Raw genomic sequence first — 27502 nt, 5'->3', positions numbered from 1 at the left:
TGTTAAAGAGCATCATTTTGCTCCCCCAAGAGGATCGCATCAAACGCTACTCCCACTACACTACCGGGTTCTCAATGCAATTCCCCGGGGAACCGAGTCCACCCCCCTCACTTTAACAGACGAACAACTCCGCAAGCCCTTTCCCGGAACTGATGGGGATTGTAGTCCAATCCCTTTGTAAAAGGAGGCTGCCCAGCCTGAACCCCCCCCTCCCCCGGCCCCCAACTCGTGCATTCCTAACGTGGAGACTCAACCCCAGCCGGCCGGCGTCTCAAGACAGCCGAACGAAACCGCAATTGCAGCGAGCCTGCAACTCCCTCGAGTGATCCTTACCTCTTTGGCTCCGAGGGCTCCTTCCCACTTGGTCCTCCGCTCTGCGCACGCGCCTTCCTTCCAACCCCCCCCCCAGTATGCCGAGGTCAAAGGAGAGCTCTACGCATGCGCTGCTTCGGGGAAGAGGCCAACAAAACGCAGGAAAAAAAAAAGGACAGTCGGCCTGGGGATCCTGGAGTGACGTCACGGCGTTCTGACTCTCCGCGGGGCGCGAGCCGAGTCTGCTTTTGCAAAGCGGAGCGCGGAGGTTGCAAAGCCGGGCAGGTGAGTTGCAAGCTCTGGATTGGGTGGGGGGGCTGGGGGGGGGCTGGAAACAGGGAGGTCCGATGAGTTGGGGAAGGGTCCCTGGTCGTTGCAAGGGCCTGGACTGGGGAGAGGACCATCCTGGGTGGGCAAAGCTCTGGGTCGCCAGGGAGAGAGATGATTAGCATGGGGTACAGGCGGGTGGGGGGTATAAGAGAGTGGAAAGAGATGGGGATGATGGGTCTTTGTGCGGGGGGAGGAAAAGCTTGCAAAGGTGGGGAAACTGCTTGAAGGGGGCTTTTGGGGGCGTCCCCATGTTAAAGGGGGGCAGCTTGTTCTTCCAAGAACGAATTGCCCCGCAGCAAACGGGAGTGGGGGAAGCAGAAGTTGGCCCCCAAAGAGCCACTTTAAACCCTTGACCCAGATGCCTGTTTGACCACCTTCATTGGTGATGTGAGGATCTGTGGGCATCATGGTTACAGCGCCCAGCATGCCTGACTGTGATGCATGCCCCATAAATTGTTGTTAGTTGCGAAGTCGTGTCCGACCCATCGCGACCCCCACAGACAACGTTCCTCCAGGCCAGGGGTCAGCAAAATCCCCCCCCCCCGGCTTTGGAGCTGCATGTGGCTCTTTCATCCCTCTGCTGCAGCTCCCTGTTGCTCAAAATATGTGTCACAACCGCCAATGTGTGATACCCGCCAGCGCACGATTTATTGAGCTTTTTGATCCCCGGTAGACCAGCCATGAATAAATCCAAAAAAAAGAAAAGTTTCAGAAGAAAACAAAATGTTTAATTCGGCTACATAGGCTATTTTTGTGGCCACTGGGGAAATAGTCAGCAGGGGAAGAGTTTTGTGGCTTCTGGTGTTTTCTTTTCTGTGGGAAACGGGTTCTTTGAGTGTTTTAAGGTTGCCGATCCGTGCTCCAGGCCTTCCTGTCCTCTACCTTCCTCTGGAGTCCAATTAAGCTCACGCCGGCTGCTTCAGTGACTCCATCCAGCCACCTCATTCTCTGTCGTACCCTTCTTCTTTTGCCCTTCATCGTTCCCAGTTGCAATGGATGACTGTGAAAGTTGGACCATAAGGAAGGCAGATCGTCAAAGAATGGAGGTCTTTGAACTCTGGTGCTGGAGAAGATTCCAGTTCCCTTGGACTGCAAGGTGATCCAACCAGTTGCTTTCCTAGAGATCAACCCTGACTGCTCTTTAGAAGGCCAGATCCTGAAGAGGAAACTCAAAGACTTTGGCCACCTAATGAGAAGGAAGAAGGACTCCCTGGAGAAGAGCCTCATGCTGGGAACGATGGAGGGCAGAAGAAGAAGGACTGCAAGGCCATCCAACCGGTCAGTCCTAGAGGAGATCAACCCTGACTGCTCTTTAGAAGGCCAGATCCTGAAGAGGAAACTCAAAGATTTTGGCCACCTAATGAGAAGGAAGAAGGACTCCCTGGAGAAGAGCCTCATGCTTAGAACGATGGAGGGCAAAAGAAGAAGGGGACGGCAGAGAAGGAGGTGGCTGGATGGAGTCACTGAAGCAGTGGGCGTGAGCTTAATTGGACTCCAGAGGATGGTAGAGGACAGGAAGCCCTGGAGCAGGGATCGGCAACCTTAAACACTCAAAGAACCATTTGGTCCTGTTTTCTGTTTCCCACAGAAAAGAAAACACCGGGAACCACAAAACCTTTCCTGTGCCTGACAATTTCCCGAGCGGCCACAGAACTATGTAGTTAAATTAAATGTTCTGTTACTGGAACTGGAAAAACTATACGCACTTTTATTGGCAGGTTGATGTCTCTGCTTTTTAGTATAATTTACCCCATAAATTAGCAGCAGGTAAATTAGCTCAGTGTTTACATATTTTGCTCCTCTGTCGATCCAGGAAGGAGATGGAAGCCTCATGGGTTGATGCCCATGGTGTCCCCAAGAATTTTGGAAGGACATCTAGTCTTGAAGAGCAGGAAGGAAGCCTAGGAAGGCCAAACATGTTAAAAAGTTCAAGCTAACTGTGAAAGCTGTTGTGTCTGAGATGGCGGGTCTCCTTGTTCTCCTACAGGGGTAGAAGAATCGCAGCCCGATTTCCGCTATGCCTGGATTGATGTTGTTTGGCCGGCGTTGGGTTATAGGCAGTGATGACTTTGTCTTTCCTGGAGCCTTTGAATTGTTCATCAGAGTGACCTGGTAAGATGTCTGCTCCCAGAGCTCAGTTCCTGTAGATCAGGGGTGTCGAACTCAAGACCCACGGGGCCACATCCGGCCCGCGATGTGGTCAGATCCGGCCCGTGGGGCAGTCCGGTCTACCATTGCGAAGAGGAAAGATCACTCCCAGTGTGGCTTCGGCCCAGTCTACCCAGTGTGAAGAGGAAACATGCCAGCCGTTTGGAGAATGGCGTCAAGCTGGCCACGCCCACCCAGTTGGCCACACCCCACTCAGTGTCATGCCCGCCAGGCCCTCTCGAGGTCAACCACAGCCCTGTGGCGGCCCTCCCTCAATGAAATTGAGTTTGATACCCCTGCTGTAGAGGTTGGAGTCTCCAATTTGGAAAGAGAAAATCCCTCTTGTGATGGGCACCTGGTTGTGGTTGAACGTTGGCCTTTCCTCTCCTCTCTTTCATACCCACTTTAAATGTTTCCCTAGTGAAGAGAAAAGGAAGAGAATTTCAGCCACAAATCCGTAATGACGTTATGCTGTTACCAGTGTGCTAGGAAGTGGTAGTCTTCCAAGACTTCGGGGAGTCCTCCGGGATTGGGCGGCCTATAAATCGATTAAATAAAATAAATAAGACTTAGGAAGCCGAGTGGAATTCTTCAGGCTTGGCCAATACTCTTTGCATAATGTAAAGGAGGTTGACTTGCTCAACCCCTTCCAGGATGGACCTCATTCCTTGGCTGGTTTCGTGGCTGCTTCCAGTGGAGACACCAACAAAGGAGGCTTTAGGAGTCATTGTGCTTTTGTGAAACTTTGTGGTTCTTAGTTGAAAGAAGCTTTGTCTTTTGAGAAGACGAGACTTCTACTGAGAATGTTTGGCGTGATAAAGGGAGCCAAGGTGGCGCAGTGGTTAAATGCAGCACTGCAGGCTACTTCAGCTGACTGCAGTTCTGCAGTTCGGCTGTTCAAATCTCACCGGCTCAAAGGTTGACTCAGCCTTCCATCCTTCCGAGGTGGGTGAAATGAGGACCCGGATTGTTGTTGGGGGCAATATGCTGACTCTGTAAACCGCTTAGAGAGGGCTGAAAGCCCTATGAAGCGGTATATAAGTCTAACTGCTATTGCTATTGCTATAAAATCTTTTCTTCTTTTCTTTTTCCTTTCTTTTTCCTTTCCTTCCTTTCTCTTTCCTTTCTTCCTTTGTTTCTTCTCTTCCTTCCTTCCATTTTTTCCTTTTCCTTTTGTTTCCTTTCCTCTTTCTTTCTTTCTTGCATTCTTTCTTTTTCTCTCCCTTCTTCCTTCCTTCCTTCCCTCCTTTCTTTTTCCTTTCCTTTCTCCTTCTTTCCTTCCTTTCACCTTCCTTCCTTTCCCTTTCCTTTCTTCCTTTCCTTCCTTCCTTTTTCTCCTTTTTCCTTTCCTTTCCTCTTTCTTTCTTGCATTCTTTCTTTTTCCTCTTCCTTCCATCCTTTTTCTTTTCTCCTTTTTTTCCTTTTTGTTTCGTTTCCTTTCCTCCTGCTTTTTTGCATTTTTGCTTTCTTTCTTTCTCTTTCCCTCCCTCTTTCCTTCCTTCCCTCCTTTCTTTTTTCTTTCCCTTTCTCCTTCCTTCCTTCCTTTTTCTCCTTTCGTTTCCTTTCCTCTTTCTTTCTTTCCTCAGGTGGATCGGAATTTTGGTTTTGTATTCCATACACAAAGGACAGTTTAACTGTACTGGAGGAGGTCTGCTGAATAACTACCTGCTCATCCTCCTCATCCTCTTGGCACTCATCATAGCTGCCTTGTCATCTATTACATATACCAGCATGCAAGGTAATTTGTCTTTGTCAACACCTCTCCATTAATTAATTAGGAAAGAAAGACCACAAGACTCCATGTGTGGAAATCAAGTGTACTTTTACTAATTAAGAATGATTAAAGGCATAGCGAAGCGAAGTCTGATTATTTAGGTGCGAAAGCAATTGATATATAGAATAGCCCATTCCCCACCCCTTGGCATCATAGTTCCAGTCCAATCATAATTCTTCCAAGTGTCAGGTGTGAGATAACTTCAAAAGGCATCACAAAGATGGAATGTCGGTGCCGTTAGTCCTGGCGGGAAACACCCACGCATGCGTAGTCCGATCAGCCGGTGAACTCCAGAACCTTCCTCCAGCACAATGAGTAACCCCTCCCAAATACCATGCCCTCCCTCCCCGTTTCATGGCAGCCGAAGCGATAGCAAAGCAGAGGCTGACATCCTTCTTCATTAGCTTATGGATTAAGAAAAGCCACTGTGATTTTGATGATGTTGAATATCAGTCATACTAAGTGTCATACAAGAAGCTGCTTGATAGAAAAAGAAAAAAAGAAAAAACAAAAAAGACAAAAAGAACAAAACAAAAAACAAAAGAACCCCCCCCCCCAAAAGAGGTAACACAGGTATATATATATATAAAAAAAGTATATCAGCTGGTTACATGTTTTGGTGCATCTCTTCCATTAATTCATATTATAATTAATTCATATCATAATTCATATTAATTCAAATATCTTAACTCATATGTTTACCATATTGACATCATTATACCTCCACTTTTAGTTGACTACAGTTATTTAAACATCCTTCATCCTTAACTATGCCAAAGGTTTAGTCCATAACCACATGCTGACATCTCATCTTGCTTAAGAAACAAAAAATATTATTACCATTATCTTTTTTTTTAATGATAATAATTATAGTCAAATGAAAATGGATATATGATGATGGTGACATGTATGAATATTTGAGTTAAAATGCTCGAGCTAACATGAACTATGTTTCTTGACTGTGGAAGAGATCAGCAAAAGTCTACTTGTAACCAACTGATACACTTTCTATAGCATGTAAAGAAGGATGTTGTATTTGTTTTAAATTAAAAATTAAAAAAACTTTAATTAAAAAAAAAAGAAGCTGCTTGATAGAGAGATCAGCCTGTCCAAGTGGTAATTATAAATGTAAACAGATGGGTGTGTTATAATTTTGCAGCACAAAAGTATAATCTAGGAACGTCTTTGCCTATAATCTTAGAAGGTTTTCCGTTCTGTCCCCCCTTCACGGCTCGATAACAGACGGCAAGACGAATAAACTTAAAAGGAACTTTCTTTATCAGTTCTTCGAGCCCAAAAATAACATAAATACAGTCTCTAAACGAGATAACAGAATACAAAACAACTCTTACAAGCAATGCACTTCTCCAAGTGCAGCCTTGAATCAGGGTTACAAGAAACACAAAGCACTTATCCAAGTGTATATTCCATAAATCATGATTGGTGATCAAGCAATTTTGTACCAAACAAGGAACGCACGAAGGAACGTTGACTCCTGCAACTAGGGTGTGGCAGCATCCATCCTTTTATCTCCAAACCTGCCTCTAACAAGCCCCAGCTGCATAATGAATCTTGTATCCCGAAAAGACTCACAGCAGACATCAGAAACAACAGTTTTCCTTCTAGGAAAAGGTTTTTTTTTAACGTGGTAGTTAAGATATGACACCCACTACAGGGATTCCTCGACTTACGATTGAGCCCCAGATTTTTATTGCTAAGTGAGTTTTGCCCCATTTTTATGAACTTTCTTGCCACGGTTGTTAAGTGAATTGCAGCTATTGTTAAGTCGCTAACATGGTGGTTAAGTGAACTAACCACCTATTAGATCGCATAGATTAGGCCTCCTCCGAGTTCCATCTGCCAGTCAGTGTCGACTGGCAACTACACGGAGGAGAGCCTTTTCAGTAGTAGCTCCGACCCTTTGGAACGATCTCCCCGTGGAGATTCGTACCCTCACCACCGTCCAGACCTTCCGCACAGCCCTCAAGTCCTGGCTATCCCGTCAGGCCTGGGGATAAAGATCGTAATCTGTCCCCACCCGAATGATGAATGAATGTTGTGTACTATTTTTACTCATGTATTGTCTCATGTTTACTGTTTTGTACCCCCTTCCCTATATTTTGTAAGCTGCCCTGAGTCCCCTCAGGGAAAAGGGCGGCCTATAAATAATAATAAAACTAAAACTAAACTAAACTAGCTTCCCCCTTTGCTGGTCAGAAGGTCGCAAAAGGAGAACACGTGACCCCCAGAATACCGCAACCATCATAAATAGGAATCAGTTGCCAAGGGTCCAAATTTTGATCATGTAAGGCCATGGGTATGCCGCAGTGGTCGTAAGTCACTTTTCTCCAGTGCCGTGGTGACTGTGAACAGTCTCTAAAGAGACTGTTGTAAGTCAAATGTCAGGTTTCCAAAAAATGCCCTAATTGATTAATGAGCCTCGGGCCAAACTTCAAAGGAAAATTAGTCATTTATTAGGAACATTTATTTTTGGCAATATCTTTTCACAGTCAGATCTAAGCTTTGTTTGAGTTACAGCTGAACCTTACCCCTGTTCCTTCCCTCCTCTCAGTCTGTGTCATAAATCTCATTTCCCAATGAGGTGCACCCCTCCCAAGCCTGCTGCAGTAATCAGAGATCCGGCTTCATCCGACAGTACGCGTGGAATGTGTTCCCTCCTGTTCTCTTATTATGGCAACATTAGGAGTTGACATCAAGGACGACTTGTAGATGGCCCATCATCCATCAATCTATAGGAAGGGCACCTGTTTGGGTCCCCAGGTGTTTTCAGTCTAAAATAAAACCAGCCGCGGCTGTCGTATTTCTAGTCCCTAAATCGAATGACTCTTGTTTTCCAGGAACCATTTCCAACCCCGGACCACGAAAATCCCTCCCAAAACTTCTATACATCCGTCTAGCTCTCTACATCCCGGAGCTGATCTGGGCTGTGGTTGGAACGGTGTGGATAGCCGACAAGCGAGTAAACTGCGAAAGAGCTATGATCGATGCCATTTTTGGAACCGTTATTGTCAGGTGAGTCTGTTGTGCCTTCTGTTGTTGGACGGTGGGTCTGGATAGGGATATTCATCTTTTTTGGAAATGCAACTGGGTATTTTCTTTGCTTTGTGAAGATTTATTTGAGATAGAGAAGGCCTTAAGTTCATCTCCATCGCCTGTTCCCAGTGTGCGCATGCACAGAGTTGCCTGATGAAGGGAACAGTTAAAGAACAGGGGTCGACTTGGGAGGAAGGCCACAGGTAGACGGTGAATGGCCCCTCCTAGAGGAAATAAAAGAGGAGCGAAAGGGGAGTGGAGTTTGCAGGAGACAGTTCGCTAATTGGTTCGTGACTCTCCGAGACTTCTTGCCGAGTTCTGCAGAGATCGTCCTGGTAGCTCTGCTTGATTGATGGCCTGGAATTGCCTTCCTTCCTGCAGTTGTATAGAGCCGTGAAGGTTGAACCTATGCCACGCGAAGCTGTCAGCAGATTCAGACAGTGAGGAGGTTGGGGAGGAACATGGGCCAGAATGGAAAGGCCATTCATCCTTGTGGTCGTAAAATCGAGGAAAGTTATGATCCAGCTCCCACTGTTGATTAAAAAAAAAAATTGTTTCAGTTCTCATTTCTGGTGTCAAATTTTTGAATGATTTCTAGGCAGCTTCTTCTGGATGGAAATGTAGGTTAACAGTTCTAAGAGTTCTGGGAATCCCATAACATTTTAAAAAATATCTTTTTGTTAATGCTACGATGCGGGCCTTGTCGTGAAACAACCTGTACGTGTTTTTCATTGTTTTAACCATACGCAGAGATTTATAATCCAGCACCGGAGAAGAAGTCAATGATTTTTAATTTGCGTAGAAGGAAAAAGAAAACAAATGGTAAAAATAAGCAAAGGGGTTGTGGCCCACCAGGGGCCAGTGGAGTTGGCAGAAGATTCGGACAGTGAGGAGGTTGGGGAGGAACATGGGCCAGTCCTGGAGTCTGGGGAAGGCTCTGAGGAGGGCTCTGTGTTGGAGGCAGAGAGGGGGCCAGGGCCGTCCGACAGTTATCAGCTGCCTTCAGAGTCAGACATCAGTGAGGCAGAGGAACAGCTGGAGCCTGTTCCCAGTGTGCGCATGCGCAGAGTTGCCAGACGAAGGGAGCAGCTAAAGAACAGGGGTCGACTTGGGAGGAAGGCCACAGGTGGAGGATGAATGGCCCCTCCCAGAGGGAATAAAAGAGGAGCAAAAGGGGAGTGGAGTTTGCAGGAGACCATTAGTTCGATTCATTGGTTCGTGACTCTCCGAGGCTCCTTGCCAAGTTCTGCAGAGATCGGCCTGGCAGTTCTCCAAGCCAGATGAGGTCTGTGACTGTAAATCTTCCCTCGAAAGTCTTTGCTGGATGTGAATGAGCAGAATTCAGAGTCAATTAAATAAAATGAGTTTATCGGGACGAGGACTCGGCTTTGTGCTGCTGGGTAAGTCTCGGTCAGAACAAGAACTTGGATTTTACGGCCTTTCTCCTCTCCTCCTTCCCGTCAGCTGGGCGATCATAATCTTCACGTTGGTAGCTGTTTTCATTTTCTTTGACCCTCTCGGGAGGAAGACAGTCTACCTGGCTGACTGCGCCAGTCGCAATCTGGAAAGCAGCCAGTCGGAGCAGCTGTTCTTCAACATCAAGAAGAGGGCCACACGAGTCTGGGAAAAGAGGATCCGTCTGTTGTGTTGCTGCATCATGCAAAACGACGATCACCGCGTGGCTTTTACGAGCATCGCCGAACTTTTCCGTTCCTACTTCTCGGTAAGAGGTCGAGAGTCGTATTGTGCGTCGTTTTGCCTTTATGCCGTCTTCGCGACTGGGAGAAGCCTAGGTCGAAACGCCCTCTCTCTCTCTCTCTCTCTCTCTCTTTCTGCAGGACACCGACTTAGTGCCGAGCGACATAGCGGCTGGCCTGACTCTGCTCCACCAGCAACAAGATAAGGTTGAAAATTCAAAAGACCCCGACGAAGTTTTAATTCAGCCCCCATCGCCTCCAGAGGTAAGTCTGTCGCGCCCGTTACAAGGAAGGTTGCACCCAGTGCCGTTTTGTAGCTGCACACCTCCGCCTGTTTGATGAAATCCTTTTAGGCTACTTAGGCCCCAGGTTTTTTTTAAGCAGTTTAAAAAAAAATTTAAATTTAATTTTATTACTTTATTCATTTTATTTTATTATTTTATTCATTTTATTATTTTATATTTTATTTTATATTTTATTTTATATTTTTTTATTTTATTTATTTTATATAGCTGTATTATTTTATATTTTACTTCATTTATTTATTTTATTTTGGAATTTTATTTTTTATTTTATTTTTTACTTTATTATTATTTTATTTTGGAATTTTATTTTATTGTTTTATTTCATTTTATTTTATTATTTTATATTTTGTTTTATTTAATATTTTATTTTATATTTATTTCATTTTATTTATTTTATATTTTACTTCATTTATTTTATTTTGGATTGTTTAAAATTATTTTATTCTTTTATTATATTTTATATTTATTTTATGTTATTATTTTATATTTTATTTTATTTATTTTATATTGCTTTATTATTTTATATTTTACTTCATTTATTTGTTTTGTTTTATTTTTTATTTTGTTTTACTTTATTATTATTTTATTACTTATTCCTTTTGTTTGACACCTCTCTCACAAGTTGGGGCCCCTCCACACTTAACCTGACCAAACCTGAGGTACTCCATCAACCAGCCCCGTTTACGGTCATTTACAACATCCCATAGTCGCGGGATTTCATTTTATGACCGTTTTTCTGAAATCCGGCACTTAACTTGTTCGCTATGGGAAAACCCCGCCACAACAAACAAAGGGTTCCCCCCCCTTAAGACTGTGAGGTTTGCTTAACGGCTGTGTTTGCTTAATGACTCCGCAAAAAAAGGTCGTAAAATCGTCTCTTTTCCAGGGAAACGATTTGGAGGCTGAATTAGAAAACGCGGCTCATTATATGAAGTTTGCAGCGGCTGCGTACGGCTGGCCCTATTATGTCCTGCTGAATCCTTTCACGGGTCTCTGCAAGCTCAGAGGCTTCTGGTAGGTCCACTTAACCTTCTTAAAGAGCGGGATGTGTGCAGATGTTACAAGGTTGCGTGTGACGTGAGAGAATCTGGTGGTTGGAGAATTGCAAAACTGAGAGGATTAAGTGTGTGAAAAGTAATTTCTGCCTCACAGAATCCTTAATACTAAATGACCTTTTCTAGGGTTTCAAATCTTGGTTTTTATTTTTAATCATTGTAATGTTTTTGAAGGTGGCTCAGTGGCTGAGCTTGTCGATCAGAAAGGTCGGCAGTTCGGCGGTTCAAATTTCTAGTGCTGCCTAATGGAATCAGCTCCTGTGATTTGTCCCAGCTTCTGCCAACCTAGCAGTTCGAAAGCACGTAAAAAATGCAAGTAGAAAAATAGGAACCACCTTTGGTGGGAAGGTAACAGCGTTCCGTGCGCCTTCGGCGTTGAGTCATGCCAGCCCAATGACCACGGAGACGTCTTCGGACAGCGCTGGCTCTTCGGCTTTGAAACAGAGATGAGCAGCGCCCCCTAGAGTCGGGAACGACTAGCACATACGTATGTGTGAGGGACACCTTTACCTTTACCTAATGTTTTTGAAATTTTAATTTCAAGTTGTTTCTTAAAAGCAACTTGTTCTGTAGCTTAAAAACCTTGAAGTTATCCTTCTGTGTTGTTTAGCACAAATGACCTTCTCGCACTGTTCTAATCCCAACGGTGCTTTTTGTCAAGAGGCCACTGGACTTTCTTGGTTTTTCCCTTGAAGACATTTTGATTCTCATCCAAGAGGCTTCTTTCGTTCTGATTGAAGCTTCTTGGGTAAAAAGCAAAAACTTCTCTGCATTCTAAAATAAAAAATAAAAAAATGTATTCTAAAAAACTGTGACAAGAAGAAACGTAACCATTCTCTTTTTTAAAAAATGTGGTTTTTTGTTTTATTTCCAAAGTTAAAATACAAACTCCAAGAGAAGTAAAAAAAAGAAAAGAAGGGATGTAACTGTTCTCTTTTTTTTAAATATGTCTTTTGTTTTGTTTCCAAAGTTAAAATGCAAACTCCAAGAAAGGTAAAAAAGAAAAAGAAAGAAAGAAAGAAAGAAAGGATTTATATCTGTTCTCTTTTTAAAAAAAATGTCTTTTGTTTTGTTTCCAAAGTTAAAATGCAAACTCCAAGATAAGTAAAAAAAATAAAGGAAGAAAGAAGGAATGTATAACTGCTCTCTTTTTTAAAATATGTTTTTTGTTTTGTTTCTAAAGTTAAAATGCAAACTCCAAGAAAAGTAATAAAGAAAGGAAGGAAGGAAGGAAGGAAGGAAGGATGTATAACAGCTCTGTTTTTTAAAATATGTTTTTTGTATTGTTTCCAAAGTTAAAATGCAAACTCCAAGATAAATAAAATAAATAAAGGAAGAAAGAAGGGATGAATAACTGCTCTCTTTTTTAAAATATGTTTTTGTTTTATTTCTAAAGTTAAAATGCAAACTCCAAGAAAAGTTAAAAAAAATAATAAAGAAAGAAGGGATGTATAACTGTTCTCTTTTTTAATATGTTTTTGTTTTATTTCTAAAGTTACAATGCAAACTCCAAGAAAAGTAATAAAGAAAGGAAGGAAGGAAGGAAGTATATCTGTTCTCTTTTTTTAAAAAAATGCCTTTTGTTTCCAAAGTTAAAATGCAAACACCAAGAAAGGTAAAAAAGAAAGAAAGAAAGAAAGAAAGAAAGAAAGAAAGAAAGAAAGGATGTATATCTGTTCTCTTTTTTAAAAAAATGTCTTTTGTTTTGTTTCCAAAGTTAAAATGCAAACTCCAAGATAAGTAAAAAAAATAAAGGAAGAAAGAAGGAATGTATAACTGCTCTCTTTTTTAAAATATGTTTTTTGTTTTATTTCTAAAGTTAAAATGCAAACTCCAAGAGAAGTAAAAAAATAAAAATAAAGAAGGGAACAAGTACCAAACTAAGCTAAACTAGACAAAACAAAATAAAAAATGTGCATGGGGGGAAAAAAAGAACAAACAGGCATAGATTGTCCTCCCCACTAATTGAATCCTGATAAAAGTATATTTCAACAGTACCAGAAATCTAGCTATTCTCAACTGTTTTTTTTTCCCCGTTTTCTTTCTTTCCGGATTCCTTAGTTGCAGAAACAACTCGGCGCAGACGGAAATCATCGGGAGCGATTACCTTAACATGCATTTTGGCTCCATCCTGCAAATGACCGGTTTGCAGAACAGGGATTTCATTCACATCAGCTTTCACAATAAAGTAAGCATGGGAAGCACGGCTGGGCTTCAAAACGTTTAGCAAGGGGTAAAAAGCTCAGTGACTGTATATGTATACTTTTTTCTTCTATTTTTTTTTTAAAAAGGAGGAGGAAGATACATGTTAAAATTAAATGCGTATATTGAAAAGGAATTATGAATACCATAAAATGGAGCTCGCTCAGAGGCTGAAATACACCAAGTAAATGAGATGAAGAGTGGGAAGTAGAGGAGAGAGGTAAAGGAAGAAGAGAGGGATAGAAGAGAGGGCAAGGAGGGAAGAGGAGGAGAGAAATGAAGAGTGGGAAGTAGAGGAGAGAGGTAAAGGAAGGAGAGAGGGAGAGGAGAGAGGGCAAGGAGGGGAGAGGAGGAGAGAAATGAGGAGTGGGAAGTAGAGGAGAGAGATAAGGGAAGGAGAGAGGGATAGAAGAGATGGCAAGGAGGGGAGAGGAGGAGAGAAATGAGGAGTGGGAAGTAGAGGAGAGAGGTAAAGAAAGGAGAGAGGGAGAGGAGAGAGGGCAAGGAGGAGAGAGGAGGAGAGAAATGAGGAGTGGGAAGTAGAGGAGAGAGATAAGGGAAGGAGAGAGGGATAGAAGAGAGGGCAAGGAGGGGAGAGGAGGAGAGAAATGAGGAGTGGGAAGTAGAGGAGAGAGGTAAAGGAAGAAGAGAGGGATAGAAGAGAGGGCAAGGAGGGGAGAGGAGGAGAGAAATGAAGAGTGGGAAGTAGAGGAGAGAGGTAAAGGAAATAGAGAGGGAGAGGAGAGAGGGCAAGGAGGAGAGAGGAGGAGAGAAATGAGGAGTGGGAAGTAGAGGAGAGAGGTAAAGGAAGGAGAGAGGGATAGGAGAGAGGGCAAGGAGGGGAGAGGAGGAGAGAAATGAGGAGTGGGAAGTAGAGAGAGGTAAAGGAAGGAGAGAGGGATAGGAGAGAGGACAAGGGGGGGAGAGGAGGAGAGAGTAGGAGTGGAAAGGGGTGAGAGGAGAAGGAGAGAGGAAGGGGAAGTAGAGAAGAGAAGGATGACAGAGGGAAGAAAGAAGGTAGGGAGAGGGAGGAGAGAGGGAGAAGAAAGTGATGGATAAGGTACAAATATGGTTGTATGGAGAACAGAAGAGCCAATAATTGTTTTTGGGAGTTGATGGTAAGATGAATTGATGTAAACCAGTGGTAGTCAACCTGGTCTCTACCGCCCACTAGTGGGCATTCCAGCTTTCATGGTGGGCGGTAGGGATTTGCTGCAACTCTGCTTTATAAATTTTATAAAGTAAAGTTACTTCCCTACTTTATAAATCACCATTACTGTGGAACCGGTGGGCGCTTAGAAAACTTTACTACTGATACAAAAGTGGGTGGTAGGTATAAAAAGGTTGACTACCCCTGATGTAAACATTTAATAATACAATACGATGTTGGCTATGTAATAATATACATGTAGTTGTATATTATGAAAATGGAAAAAAAAAACTTTAGATATATAAAAAAACTTTCAGCAAGGGGTTCTCTGCCTGGTTGCTGGGTGGGTGTGGGCGTGGCCTAAATCTCCTGCACCACGGCGGAGGGCGTTTCTGTGCTCTCGAGCCTCCGGGAGGGTGAAAACGGCCTCCCCAGGCTCTGGAGGCCCTTTGGACGGTGGAAACAAGCATTAAGGACCCCACAGTCCTTCCTTCCTTCCTTCCTTCCTTCCTTCGCCTATACCCACGATGGGTGAAGAGGCGTCAAGATCAAGATCCTTCCTTCCTTCCTTCCTTCCTTCCTTCCTCTCTCTCTCTCTCTCTCTCTCTTTCTCTCTCCCTCCCCCCCCTCTCTTTTTTTCTTTCTTTCTCTTTCTCTGCCCCCCACCCCCACCCCACTCCCTTGTAGCACTGATGATGTTCCCTAGCTGGGTCATGAAACGTCTCCAAGAAAACAACCAGGCTGAGAGAGCGCCCAGCTACAAATAAAACTTCCCTCAGCAGCTCCCATCCCACCTAGGCAGGGTTAACCGTTGTCAGGTGATCTCCCTCAAAACAGCCCAGCCTGAAAAAGGATCCTTCTGTTTCCGCTGCTTGTGCTTTCAGATTTTTGAGATCCCTTTCTTCGTGGCCTTGGATCACCAAAAAGAAGCCATCGTGGTAGCTGTGAGAGGAACTTTATCATGTGAGGTAATCTCTCCGTGCGTGGCTCATGTGGTATTATATTGGAATAAGCTTTCGCTTATGGAATCTTTTTAAAGTTTGGCTGGTATATACCGTGGAGAGCTTGTGGCTTAAAGGCTAATACAAATGCCTAACATGTAAAAACAGCCCAGGTTTGAATCCCAGTAAGGGTATGGCTAGCTGATGAGAGCTAAATTGCTTGAAATAGATCTATACTAGTCTCCCTTCATTTATTTATCAGCACAAATGCAATACATGTATGTATGAATGTATGTATGTATGTATGTATGTATGTATGTAAATGCCTGTCTTTGTCCATGTGCGTGTGTTCCACCATAACTCTGGAACACCTCAAGCATCTAAACTTGATACATAGATGATTTTCTCTCTGGGAAAAAATACTGTGGGGGTAAGACACCCTCAAACCCCTCGGGGTGTGTGTTCTGTTAAGATACAGCCTGTTGTGCTGTAAAATGGCTTCTACTGTGCAGCGCAGTGGAGTTGCCATGGTAAAAGCTCCACAGTATTCCACAAGGGGGCTCCCTCTGGTAAGGGGGAAAACCCAACATTAGAAATTACGTTTGGTCCAGACATTTTCCCCCTATGAATAAATACCCGGGCAACGCCAGGTTATCAGCTATAACATATAAAAATCAGTTTTCAACAGCGTGTTGAAAAAAGTATTTATGGCTTTAAATCAGTATGTTGCTTTAGCGTTTTTTCCAACCGCAATCATCCTGCGCCAATAATCTTGTCTGTCTGTCTGACAGGCAAAAGAAAATTCGTGACCTGTTTTGTATTTTTGTTGTTGTTTTTTGGCACTCAGGATGTCCTAACGGACCTTTCAGCCGATTGTGAAAGCTTAACTCTTGAAGATGTCCTAGAAAATGGCCTGGTGCATAAGGTTGGTAAATATTTTTAGCGCTGTTATTGGTTTGATAGTCAACAGTAAGGCCGCTTGGCTAGTTGCCTGCTGTTGTTTGATATACCGTATTTTTCGGAGTATAAGACGCACCTTTCCCCCTCAAAAAAGAGGCTGAAAATCTGGGTGCATCTTATACACCGAATACAGCATTTTTGGCCTCCCGAAACCTTCCCCCTTCACCAAAATGGCCGTGCATAGCCTTTAGGAGGCTTCCAGAGTGCTCCTGGGGGCTGGGGAGGGCAGAAATGAGGGGGAAACAGGCAATTTTTTCCTCCGTTCCCCCCCCCCCCGGAGCATTCTATAAGCCTCCAAAAGGCTATCCATGACCTTTTTTTTTTTTTTGACAAAAAACAGGCCCGTTTTTTGCTTGCTTTTGCCCCCCCACCCTCCAGGAGCACTCTAGAAGCCTCCTAAAGGCTATTCATGCCTTTAAAAAAATGGGCCCGAAGTTTGCAGAGTGCAAAAACTCTTTTTTATTTTATTTGCCTCTTCAAAACCTTGGTGAGTCTTATACTCCAAAAAATACGGGACTTCTTACATCCCACATTCCTGTCCTCAATTTGAAACCTTTATAAGAGGAAAAGGGGGGGGGGGGAGAGGAAAAGAAATATAAACCCAGACAACAGACTATCAAATGAAGGAGGGGGAAAATAGAAAGGTATTAATACACAGATATAGGTTTAAAGGATGATGCCTGTGTAACTATCAAAATGGAAAATAAATGGAGGAATTTAAGATTGTTATGTAAATAACACCCGGATTGGTGTTGGGGGCAATACGCTGACTCTGTAAACTGCTTAGAGAGGGCTGAAAGCCCTATGAAGCGGTATATAAGTCTAACTGCTATTGCTATTGCTAAATACAGAACTGAGTTTGGTCGAAATGCCGTCCCGAAAATACACCGGATTGAAGGCGAAATATGTAAACATAACAATGGAAAGCAGGAACGGAGAGAGGAGTAGAGGGAAAGGTAGAGAGGAGAGGAAAGGAGAGGGAAAGAAGAAAGGGAAAAGGAGAGGGAAAGAAGAAAGGGAAAAGGAGAGGAAGAAATGGAGGGGAAGTAACAGTAGGAGAGTGGGTCGGAAAGGGAAGAAGAGGAGAGGAGTGGGGGAGAGGAAGGGGAAGAAGAGAAGGGAAAGGAGAGGAGGAAAGAAGAAAGCAGAGAAGGAGAGAGGGAAGGAGAAAAGCGGAGGGAAGAAGAAGTAAAACAAGATGGGCATATGGGATGGCAGGAAAGCCATCTCGGTTACATTTTTAATTTTAGGAGGAGGAAGGAACTGTTTACAAATATCAAAACACATTATTAATAATAGTTATGATAGTATCTTTGTGAATGAACGTATGAGAAATAAAAAAATTAAAAACGTATTTGTAAAGAAACCTTTAAGCCCACCAGTAATCTTTATAAGAGCAAATCAGTGACGCAGAATATTAATGTGGTCAAAACACTGAAAGGTTTGATGAAGCTCCCAGTTATGCTTCTTTGACGAGTGTCATGCTCCAGTGCTCCTCTGTAGAAAAGTGTGCAGAGAAGAGCAACCAAGAGGATTAGGGGACTGGAGACTAAAACATACGAAGAACGGTTGCAGGAACTGGGTATGTCTAATTTGAGGAAAAGAAGGACTACGGGAGACATGATAGCTGCGTTCCAATATCTCAGGGGCTGCCGCAAAGAAGAGGGGGTCAAGCTATTCTCCAAAGCACCTGCCTTGCTTAACGACCGAAATTCTGATTCTTTTGTTGTGCATGGAAAACGCATCTGCAGTTCCGAGCGAAGCCTTCACCGGTGCTGCTAACTCCTTTCCGTTTTCCCTTCTAGGGGATAACCCAGGCTGCCAATAATATTTATAGAAGGCTGATCAACGATGGGATTTTGAACCAGGCGCTCACCATCGCACCCGTAAGTTGTGCCCTTTGGACTCTGGCCTGCCTCCCTGATGCGGCAGCCGAGTCTTCTGACCCAGTTCCCCAAAAGACAACAAAACCCTCTGTTTTTAAATCAACTGTTCCTTTGTTAGTAAGAGTGCCGACAGCTTTGGCAAAAAGTTTCTCCCTCACCACAGGCTAGCAAGTCTGTCCGTCTGGAAGATGAATAGTTGTCTGCCACACCTATTCATCTCCACCCCCTGCCTTTTCTCCCCAGAGCTAGGGTGGGGCTTCCCTAGCAGCGGTGGCTCTTCTGTCCCAAGGACTGGTCCATAGATTTCCACTGCTCTCCTTTCCTCTGCCACACCTATTCATCTCTGCCCCCTGCCTTTTATCCCCAGAGATAGGGGGTGGGGGCTTCGCTAGCAGCGGTGGCTCTTCCATCCCAAGGACCGGCCCATAGATTTCCACTGCTCTCCTCTCCCCTCTGTCTTCTGCACATCCATGCATCAGGCACTGGACCCAACTGTTCCTCCTCTTCCTCATCAGCCACCTCCAGACCTTCTCCGGGAGGACTCAGGGCGGCGAACAATTCAAAGGGGAAGAAAAGGGGGAACATAAAAGACAAAATACAAATAATAAAAGTAGACAACAGTCGCACAACCATACATGTCGAGAGGGGAGGGAACTCATCACCCCCAGGCCTGCTGGCAAAGCCAGGTTTTGATGGCTTTTCGGAAGGCCTGGAGAGAGGTGAGGGTCCGAATCCCTGCGGGGAGTTCATTCCAGAGGGCCGGAGCTGCCACAGAGAAGGCCCTCCCCTGGGTAATAGCCAGGTGGCATTGGCTGGTAGATGGCACCCGGAGGAGGCCAACCCTGTGAGATCTAATGGGTCTGTGGGAGGTAATTGGCAGCAGGCGGTCTCTCAAGTACCCAGATCCAATACCATTTACATTTACTTGTTCTCTCTCTCCCTAGGAGTATAAACTGGTCGTCGCTGGCCACAGCTTAGGAGGAGGCATTGCCTCCATCCTGGCTATCATGCTCAGAAACTCCTTTCCCAACATGAGATGTTACGCTTTTTCTCCGCCTGGTGGCTTACTGAGGTACGTTATATCCCGTTGCTTCTTTTCATGGGGTGAGGGGGGTGGGGATCAGCAGATCCGTGAGGGCATAGATCAGGACATCAGGTGGAGCTGGGATTCGCCCCTGGATCTTCCTGGAGGTCATGTGGTCGTCGCTGGTTGAGTCAATTTGCTTCCCGGTAACGGTCTTTCGGCCCCATCTTAAGACTTATATACCGCTTTACAGCCCTCTCTAAGCGGTTTACAGAGTCAGCCTCTTGCCTCCGACAATCTGGGTCCTCGTTTTACCGACCTTGGAAGGATGGAAGGCTGAGTCAATCTTGAGCTGGTCAGAATCGAACTCCTGGCAGCGAGCAGAGTCATCCTGCAGTACTGCATTCTAACCACTGCGCCACTATGGCTCAGAGATGGATGGATAGATGGATGGATAGATGATTGATAGATAGATAGATAGATAGATAGATAGATAGATAGATAGATAGATAGATAGATAGATAGATGATAGATAGATAGATAGATAGATAGATAGATGGATGATAGATAGAACAAAAGCATCAGCAATAGCACTTTAGACTTATATACTGCTTCACAGTGCTTTTACAGCCCTCTCTAAGCAGTTTACAGAGTCAGCCTCTTGCCCTCAACAATCTTGGTCCTCATTTTACCAATCTCAGAAGGACGGAAGGCTGAGACAACCTTGAGCCGGCCAGGATCGAAGTGCTGGCTGTGGGCAGAGTTAGCCTGCAATAATGCATTAAGGAAAGAAGGAAGGAAGGAAAGAAGGATGGAAGGTAGGTAGGTAGGAAGGAAGGAAAGATGGATGGAAGGTAGGTAGATAGGTAGGTAGGTAGGTAGGTAGGAAGGAAGGAAGGAAGGAAGGAAGGAAGGAAGGAAGGAAGGGCGGGCAATAGCAATCACACTTAAACTTACATACTGCTTCACAACCCTCTCTAAGCGGTTTACAGAGTCAGCCTCTTGCCCCTGAACAATCTGGGTCCTCATTTTACCAACCTCTGAAGGATGGAAAGATGAGTCCAACCTTGAGCCGGTTAGGATTGAACTCCAGACACTGGGCAGAATTAAGCCTGTAATATTGCATTCTAACCATTGCGGGAGGGAGGGAAGGCAGGCAGGCAGGCAAGAATAGCAATAACACTCAGACTTATATGCTGCTTTATAGTGCTTTCCAGTCCTCTCCAAGCGGTTTACAGAGTCAGCCTCTTGCCCCCCCAACAATCTGGGTCCTCGTTTTACCCATCTCGGAAGGATGGAAGGATGAGTCCAACCTTGATCCGGTCAAAATCGAACTCTAGGCAGTGAGCAGAGTTAGCCCGCGACACTGCATAAATATGAGTCGGATGCTTGGCAACTGGTTCATATTTATGATTATCTCCTTTTTGTGACCTTCTGATGATCATCAGTGGGCAGAATTAGCCTACAATACTGCCTTTTAGCCACTGTGATACCCACAGCTCTAAAGATGAGGATATTTTGACTTTCTTCCTACAAGAAGAGAAGGGAATTGTGCGTAGAGGGGGGCCTTTGACTTACAACAGTTCATTTAGTGAACATTCTAAGTTACGACAGCCCTGGGAAAAATAACCACAACCGTTGCAACATCCCAGGTTCACTTAACAACGGTGTTACTAATTTAGCACTCCCGGTGATTCACATAACTGTCGTAAATTGAGGACCACCTGCTCACTTGTGGACCTACGACCACAGTTGAGCCCAGCGTTTCTGTCGCTAGGTGAAACCTTTGCCCAGTGAGTTCTGACCCATTTTTACGACCTTTCTGGCCACCGTGGTGACATGAATCCCTGCGGTTGTTAAGTTGGTCACACGGTCGTTAAGTGAATCTGGCTTTGCCATTGTCGGAAGGTCGCAAAAGGGCATCACTGGACCCCGGGATGCTGCCAATGTCGTAAATGTGAGTCAGTTGCCAAGCGTCTGGATTTTGATCACGTGATGCTGCAACGGTCGTTAAGGGGGACAAATAGTCGTAAGTCGCTTTTTTCAGGGCCGTGTAATTTCTGATGGTCACTAAATGAACTGTTGTTAAGTCGAGGACTACCGGTGTTAAATAAACACCTGCCTTTATTAATACTGCATTAATAAGTATTGCTTTATTAATGCTGGTCGTGAGTATCAATCATCTGTGACCCGACAACAGCGCGCCGACAAAACTGCGGCGATAAAATCGCGATGTCGACAGCGTGCCGACGAATGAGCACAGAAGCGCGCCGACAAAAGAGCGCCAACAGAAGTGCCATTATGGTTAAGGTAAGGGTTAGGGTAAGGGTTAGGTTTAGGGTTACCATTAGGGTTAGGTTTAGAGAGCACTTCTGTCGGCGCGCTGTTGTCGGCGTGCTTCTGTGCTCATTCGTCGGCGCAATTTCAAACTCGTGTTTTTCTCCCTGCGGTTCTGTCGGCGTGCTTTGGTCGAGCGAGCATTTTTTCGGTGAACCTCAATCATTGGCTGCCCTAATTGTGCTTTCTTTCTTTCCCATTTCTTCTCTTTGAAGCAAATCCCTTGCGGACTACACAAAGCAGTTTATTGTGTCAGTCGTTGTGGGAAAGGACATTGTTCCCAGGTAAGAGTGCATAACGTGCCTTGAATCTCCCTTGAAATGCTGCATTGCCGATTAGTGTTGCAAGGCAAAAACGGAGCACAGAGTCAAAACGGAGCTTCAGAGTTTAAACCGACCAAAACGAACAAAACTGCTTCCTGCAAAATACTCGTGTGCCTTTGCTGCTCCTTTACGTCTTATGGGAGGGGCCAATCATCTCCAAGCCTTACTCCCGAGTCGCCCTTTTTGTCTTAGTTGTTCTTGCCTTCTGGGAGCTCTGCGCATGCGCGCACTGGGAACAGGCTCACACAGTTCTTCTGCCTCACTGATGTCTGACTCTGAAGGCAGCTGAAAACTGTCAGACGGCCCTGGCCCCCTCTCTGCCACCGGCGCAGAGCCCTCGTCCGAGCCTTCCCCAGACCCCAGGACTGGCCCAGGTTCCTCCCCAACCTCCTCACTGTCCGAATCTGCTACCAGCTCCGCAGGCCGCCGGGGAACCACAACAGCCAGGCCTTGAATTTTGATCTTTGCTTCTTTCCGTTGTTGTATCCAACGCAGGTTAAGCATGCTCAATTTGGAAGACCTGAAAAGGAGGATCATTCGAATCGTTGCCAACTGTAACAAACCCAAGGTAAAAAAAAACCAAAAAAAACAATTATTTTAGGATGAAAAATTAAGCTGGCTTAATTTTTTTTTTGTATTCAAAAGTTTTATTTCTTTTAAAACACAAATATTTCAACATTCCTCAATCAGTAAAACATCGAAGTACAATTTTTTTGTATGCCCCTCCCTCCCTCCCCCCCCAACCCCCCTCCTCCTTCCCCCCCCCCCGACTTCCCAGAACCTGTACACGGTATGGATTTTTAACAAACACAGTCTAAAATCTATTGAGAAAAAAGAAAGAAATTAATGACATTCTACATTGACCTTAGCTTCTTCTTGCTGAGCTAACTTTAAACAATTTAAGTCATTTCTGATCTTAAGCATAGGCTAACTGGAATTTCTTGGTCCCGTATTTATTTTGTATATAGTCAATCCATTTTTTCCAGTCTCGTTTATATCTCTCATTTGAGTGGTCTTTAAGATATGCCGATATTTTAGCCATCTCGGCTAAGTTTGTGACTTTCAATGTCCATTCTTGAGTTGTAGGTAAGTCTTCCTTCTTCCAGTATTGCGCCACCAACAGTCTTGCTGCCATTATTAGGTGCAGAATCAAATTAGTCTCTACCACTGTAAAGTCAGTACATATACCTAATAAAAATAACTGAGGAGTAAACTTTATCCTTCTTTTAAAGTTATTTTGCATAATCCACCATATTTTTATCCAGAATGCCTTAACCTTTTGGCAGGTCCACCATATATGATAATATGTAGCATCGAGAGAACCACACCTCCAACATTTAGGCTGTACATTCGGATACATAGAAGCCAGCTTTTTAGGATCTAAATGCCATCTATAAAACATAAAATTTTCTCTCAGATTTTGAGCTTGTGTGAATTTTACATTTGTTATCCATATTCTTTCCCATGTGTCCAACATTATTGGTTCTTCAATATTTTGAGCCCACTTTATCATACAATCTTTAACTAATTCTGTTTCCGAATCCATCTGTATTAATACATTGTATATCCTCTTTATATGTATTAAGCCTTGATCTCTTATTTGTTTAAACAAATTATCTTCAGCTTGAATAAAACCAATTTTTTGATCTATTTTCCACCTGGCCTGTAATTTGCCCATACTGGAACCATGTTTTTTTTAATGTTTTATTTGCAGTTTTCTCTTAACAACCAACATTTTTGGGGGGACAGTATAATAGGTTAACCTATTTTTCACACACTGGTCACAGTAATAATACAATTACACATACAGAATTTGTATCTTCCGACTTCTAACCTTAATGTGCTCAGTGTAATTATATTCCTTGATCAATTATACGATGTTCCCAATTTAGACTTATTTCTTTATTGGTTGGGGTTCTTCGTTAGTGGCCAAGATGTATGGGGGGGTGGGGAGAAGTAATAGGAGAGTAGCTACTGCTGTCAGCCTCTTCTGCTGTTTCTCTTATCTGGTCTGCTATAACAAAATAAAAACAAAAGGCCACAGGTGGACGATGAATGGCCCCTCCCAGAGGGAATAAAAGAGGAGCGAAAGGGGAGTGGAGTTTGCAGGAGATGATTTGTTCACTTAATTGGTTTGTGACTCTGAGACTCCTTGCCAGGTTTTGCAGAGATCATCCTGGCAGCTCTCCAAGCCAGATAAGGTCTGTGACTGTAAATCCTCCCTCGATAGACTTTGCTGGATGTGAATGAGCAGAATTCACAGTCAATTAATAAAAGGGTTTTTTTTTTATAATAAAAGGGAGTTTGCTTCATGCTCTTGGGAAGCCTTAGTCAGAACAGTTCACCTCAATCTGATCCAAATAAAATCAATTCCACAAATTTCCTTCTCTATTTCTTTTGTTGTCTTTCGGTCGTGCAACATCCAGTACCAGATTCTCTTACACGGATGCTGGTACGAGGTTTTTGGAGGGAAACCTGATAACCTCCCAACAGAACTGGATGGCAGGAACCAAGATGCGTTGACCCAACCTCTCCTCGCCGAAGAGAGCCTGATGGCCCAGCAGTCGCCGATGTACACTAGCTTGGACGACGGTTCCCCATTAGGGTCCAGTCCTCAGTACCCCCACTTGTTTCTCCCTGGGAAAGTCATCCACATCGTTGAAGAAAACAGCACAAAAGGGTAAGTGGATTGTTTATGGGTTCGTAAGCCAGGATGGGGGTGGCTAAGACGCTGAGCTTGTCGATCAGAAAGGTCGGCAGTTCGGCGGTTCGAATCCCTAGCGCCGCGTAACGGAGTGAGCTCCCGTTACTTGTCCCAGCTTCTGCCAACCTAGCAGTTCGAAAGCACGTAAAAGTGCAAGTAGAAAAATAGGAACCACCTTTGGTGGTAACGTAACAGCGTTCCATGCGCATTCGGCATTGAGTCATGCCGGCCACATGACCACAGAGACATCTTCGGACAGCACTGGCTCTTTGGCTTAGAAACGGAGATGAGCACCGCCCCCTAGAGTCGGGAACGACTAGTACATATGTGCGAGGGGAACTGTTACCTTTATCCTTTTGAATATGCAGAGGTGTTTTGGATCTGTTGCTTGTTCAGCCTGTTCTCGGCTCCTCCCTTGCTCCCTCCAACAAAATTGTCCATTGGCCCCAAGTATTAATAATATCTAGGACAGGATGACTTACTGATTATACCTGCGAGGGAACCAAAAGTATGTAAATAAGGCACAGAATCATAGACTTCCAATCCAGCTTCGACATTCTCTTCTCTTGCAGTTGGTTCTCTTCTGAAGTCAAGTATTCAGCCAGCTGGTCGCGAGAAACTGCCTTTGGTAGTATTTTAATCAGCCCCAAGATGCTCACCGATCATTGGCCAGATATAGTCCTCCGAGCTCTCCACAGCTTGGTCCAAACGGATACATCATGCGTTTCGTGTCGATCCCAAGGCGAAGCTTTCTGAATGTTGTATCCTGGCAGAGATGGACAAGCGCAACCTGACTGTGTCCCAGGTGTTCACAAGGACAGCCTTTAGCAGTTCAGCTGCGTTGGGTCTAAAAGCAGAAACCAGAGGAAGATCTTCAGATGTTTGTGGAGGTCCGACCACCTTAAGGATTTCGGGTAACGTCGTCTGGACTGCTAGTAATGGACCGAGTATGATTTGTGTTGAAAGGTATGATTTCACAGAAGTTTTAATAGGTCACACCTGCCCAGGGACTGTGGTGATGGAGAAGAATCCAACGGATGGAAAGCGATGGTTGATGTGCTCCTGAAGATCCTTTAGATACATCTACATGTTTTTTCTAAGCACATTTCGTGTCGTCAAACCAATTCCTTGTGGCATGGTGACCCCTGACGGCAGGGATTACGAGGGACTTGTAAATGTGTAAGTAAATCAGGAATGTTGGGTGAAAATTAACTTCCAAGACTTTGCCTATTTTGGATACGGACTTGATGATGATTACGTTTCTGCTGATGATCAAAAATCTCTTGGTTTTCTTTTGTCTTGAAAGAAACGAGCGTTTTAGATGCTTTCCACTTGACGGAACTCTTTATTCTTGGGTATCTGTGCAATAACGTCTGCTTTTGTTTACAGTTCTTTTTAACACTGCTGAATGTGCAATTAATGATAGACAATTTAAAAAGCCACGGTCTTCGGCTCGTGTCAAAGCACAAACCAGAAAAGTCCTTTTATGCTCTGTATTAAAAGATTTTTTGGGGAGAAACAAATCTAAAGAGCTGATGGAAAGTTTGGTGTGATTGTCCAAGGAACAAATCCAGATCAAGTTGATTTAGAGGATTCTTCCAAACGAATTGCTCTCCTAATGGTGGTTTTCAGGTGATGTTTTTGGATAGATCTTGTAGGAGGAGGGAAATGGGCTAATTTTTAACGTATTCACTTCCTGGAAAAATTATGCCAGTCCAGGAATGGGCGTGCTGTTAAAAACATGTATTTCTGATCTGGAAGCCAACTAAATTTGAATTTGGCTTTCCTTTTTAATCTCAGTCTAATCTCAGCAAATAAGAAGTTAACAGGCACGTACGACCACAATTGAAATCAGAATCTCTTGTTGCTAAGCAAGGCAACTGAGTTGTGCCCAATTTTGAAATCATTCGCTTTCCATTGCCACGGTTGTTAAGTGAATCTCTGCAGTTTAAGCCAATCATGCGGACGTTAAAGTGAATCTGGAAGGCAGTTGGGAAGATCACAAGTGGGGATCTCCATAAGACCAGGATGCTGCTGTCCTAAATTAACATGACAATTGCCAAGCACCCAAATTTTTGATGACATGATTGTGGGAATACTGTGATGGGGAAGTGCAGGGACCAGTTTTAATCAGTTTTTTTTTCAATGTAACTTTGGTTGCGAAACAAATGGATGTTAAATCAAGGACAGCCTTGAAGGCCAAGACAGAATTCCAGAGTTAAGATTTGAAAAAAATTAGGCGTTCTCTTGCACATATTAATATCGGGTGCCTAACATGGCATTGTTTTCCATTAAGCTAACATGTGGATTAGGCTTAAGCTAATGTGAAACTGACTAGTTTTTTTTATCAACTTTATCTACCATTATTCATGCTATGCAAGAATTTTATGGGCTCGGTTTGCATTGGGAAATTTTAAAGGGTCTCACGAAAGAGGGGTCTCTCTCTCTCCCCCCAAAATGGGCCAAATATCACTGAGCCGAGTGCTTAGAGAGCAGTCCTGCAGGCTACTTCAGATGACTGCTAGCTGCAGTTCGGCAGTTCGAATCTCACCAGGCTAAGGTTGACTCAGCCTTCCATCCTTTCGAGGTGGGTAAAATGAGGACCCAGATTGTTGGGGGCAAGAGAGGCTGACTCTGTAAACCGCTTAGAGTGGGCTGGAAAGCACTGGGAAACGGTATCTAAATGCTATTGCTATCTACACTCAGCTTCCTAAAGCTTGCGTTATTTTTGGTTTCCATGAAAAGTGTTTCTGCATAAAAGCGACTGTGTTGGAAGAATAGATAAAAAGTGGCATTCTGGACATTATTCCCTGTTGTGTGCGGCAAATGCACAAAATTATGGAAGTGGTCTCTAGCGAGAAAGGCTGCTGGCCTAAGCTTCATCTATAGATAACATCCCGATATCCTCCCCCCCCAATTAAAAATAAGTTTCCACCAAATCAGTTTGATGCGTTTTCTCCTTTCAAGGTCATAAACAGGATGATTCATGGCAGGGTGTCAAACACTGCTGACATGAGAAGTTGCACAGGTAACGTCGCAAGAGTTGCTTTCCATATTGGTTAGACTGGTGTTTCTTGACTGGGTGGACTTCAACTCCCAGAATTCCCTAGCCAGCCCTGGAGAATTCTGGGAGTTGAAGTCCTTATGACTTCTTATGAGTTGCTAAAGAGTTGAGAAGCAGTGATAAGCTATGCATTTCACCACAATCTTATAAAGAAAATACCAGCGTATGGGTAGTCCTTGACATACAACAATTGAGCCCAAACGTTGTGTAGCTAAAACTGTTAACCCCCCCCCCCA

The 27502-nt window shown here is 44.1% G+C and overlaps 1 protein-coding gene across 1 annotated transcript; it reads left to right on the top strand.

Annotated features, from left to right (window-relative positions):
- The first annotated feature begins 419 nt into the window (after positions 1–419).
- DAGLB (diacylglycerol lipase beta) lies at positions 420–25642 on the top strand. The gene is made up of 16 exons (XM_032231080.1): positions 420–597; positions 2630–2754; positions 4377–4528; positions 7423–7597; positions 9083–9341; positions 9457–9579; positions 10507–10634; positions 12737–12863; positions 14912–14995; positions 15816–15893; positions 17734–17814; positions 18759–18886; positions 21391–21459; positions 21994–22066; positions 23925–24178; positions 24775–25642. The coding sequence occupies exons 2-16, from the start codon at positions 2660–2662 to the stop codon at positions 24956–24958; spliced, it is 2010 nt and encodes a 669-aa protein (XP_032086971.1). The 5' UTR covers positions 420–597; positions 2630–2659; the 3' UTR covers positions 24959–25642.
- Positions 25643–27502: the final 1860 nt, after the last annotated feature.

This window comes from Thamnophis elegans, chromosome 14 (genome assembly GCF_009769535.1).
Source record: "Thamnophis elegans isolate rThaEle1 chromosome 14, rThaEle1.pri, whole genome shotgun sequence".
Lineage (NCBI taxonomy): Eukaryota > Metazoa > Chordata > Lepidosauria > Squamata > Colubridae > Thamnophis > Thamnophis elegans.
Note: the sequence above shows the minus strand (reverse complement) of the source record. Positions and strands in the feature narration are given on the sequence as shown.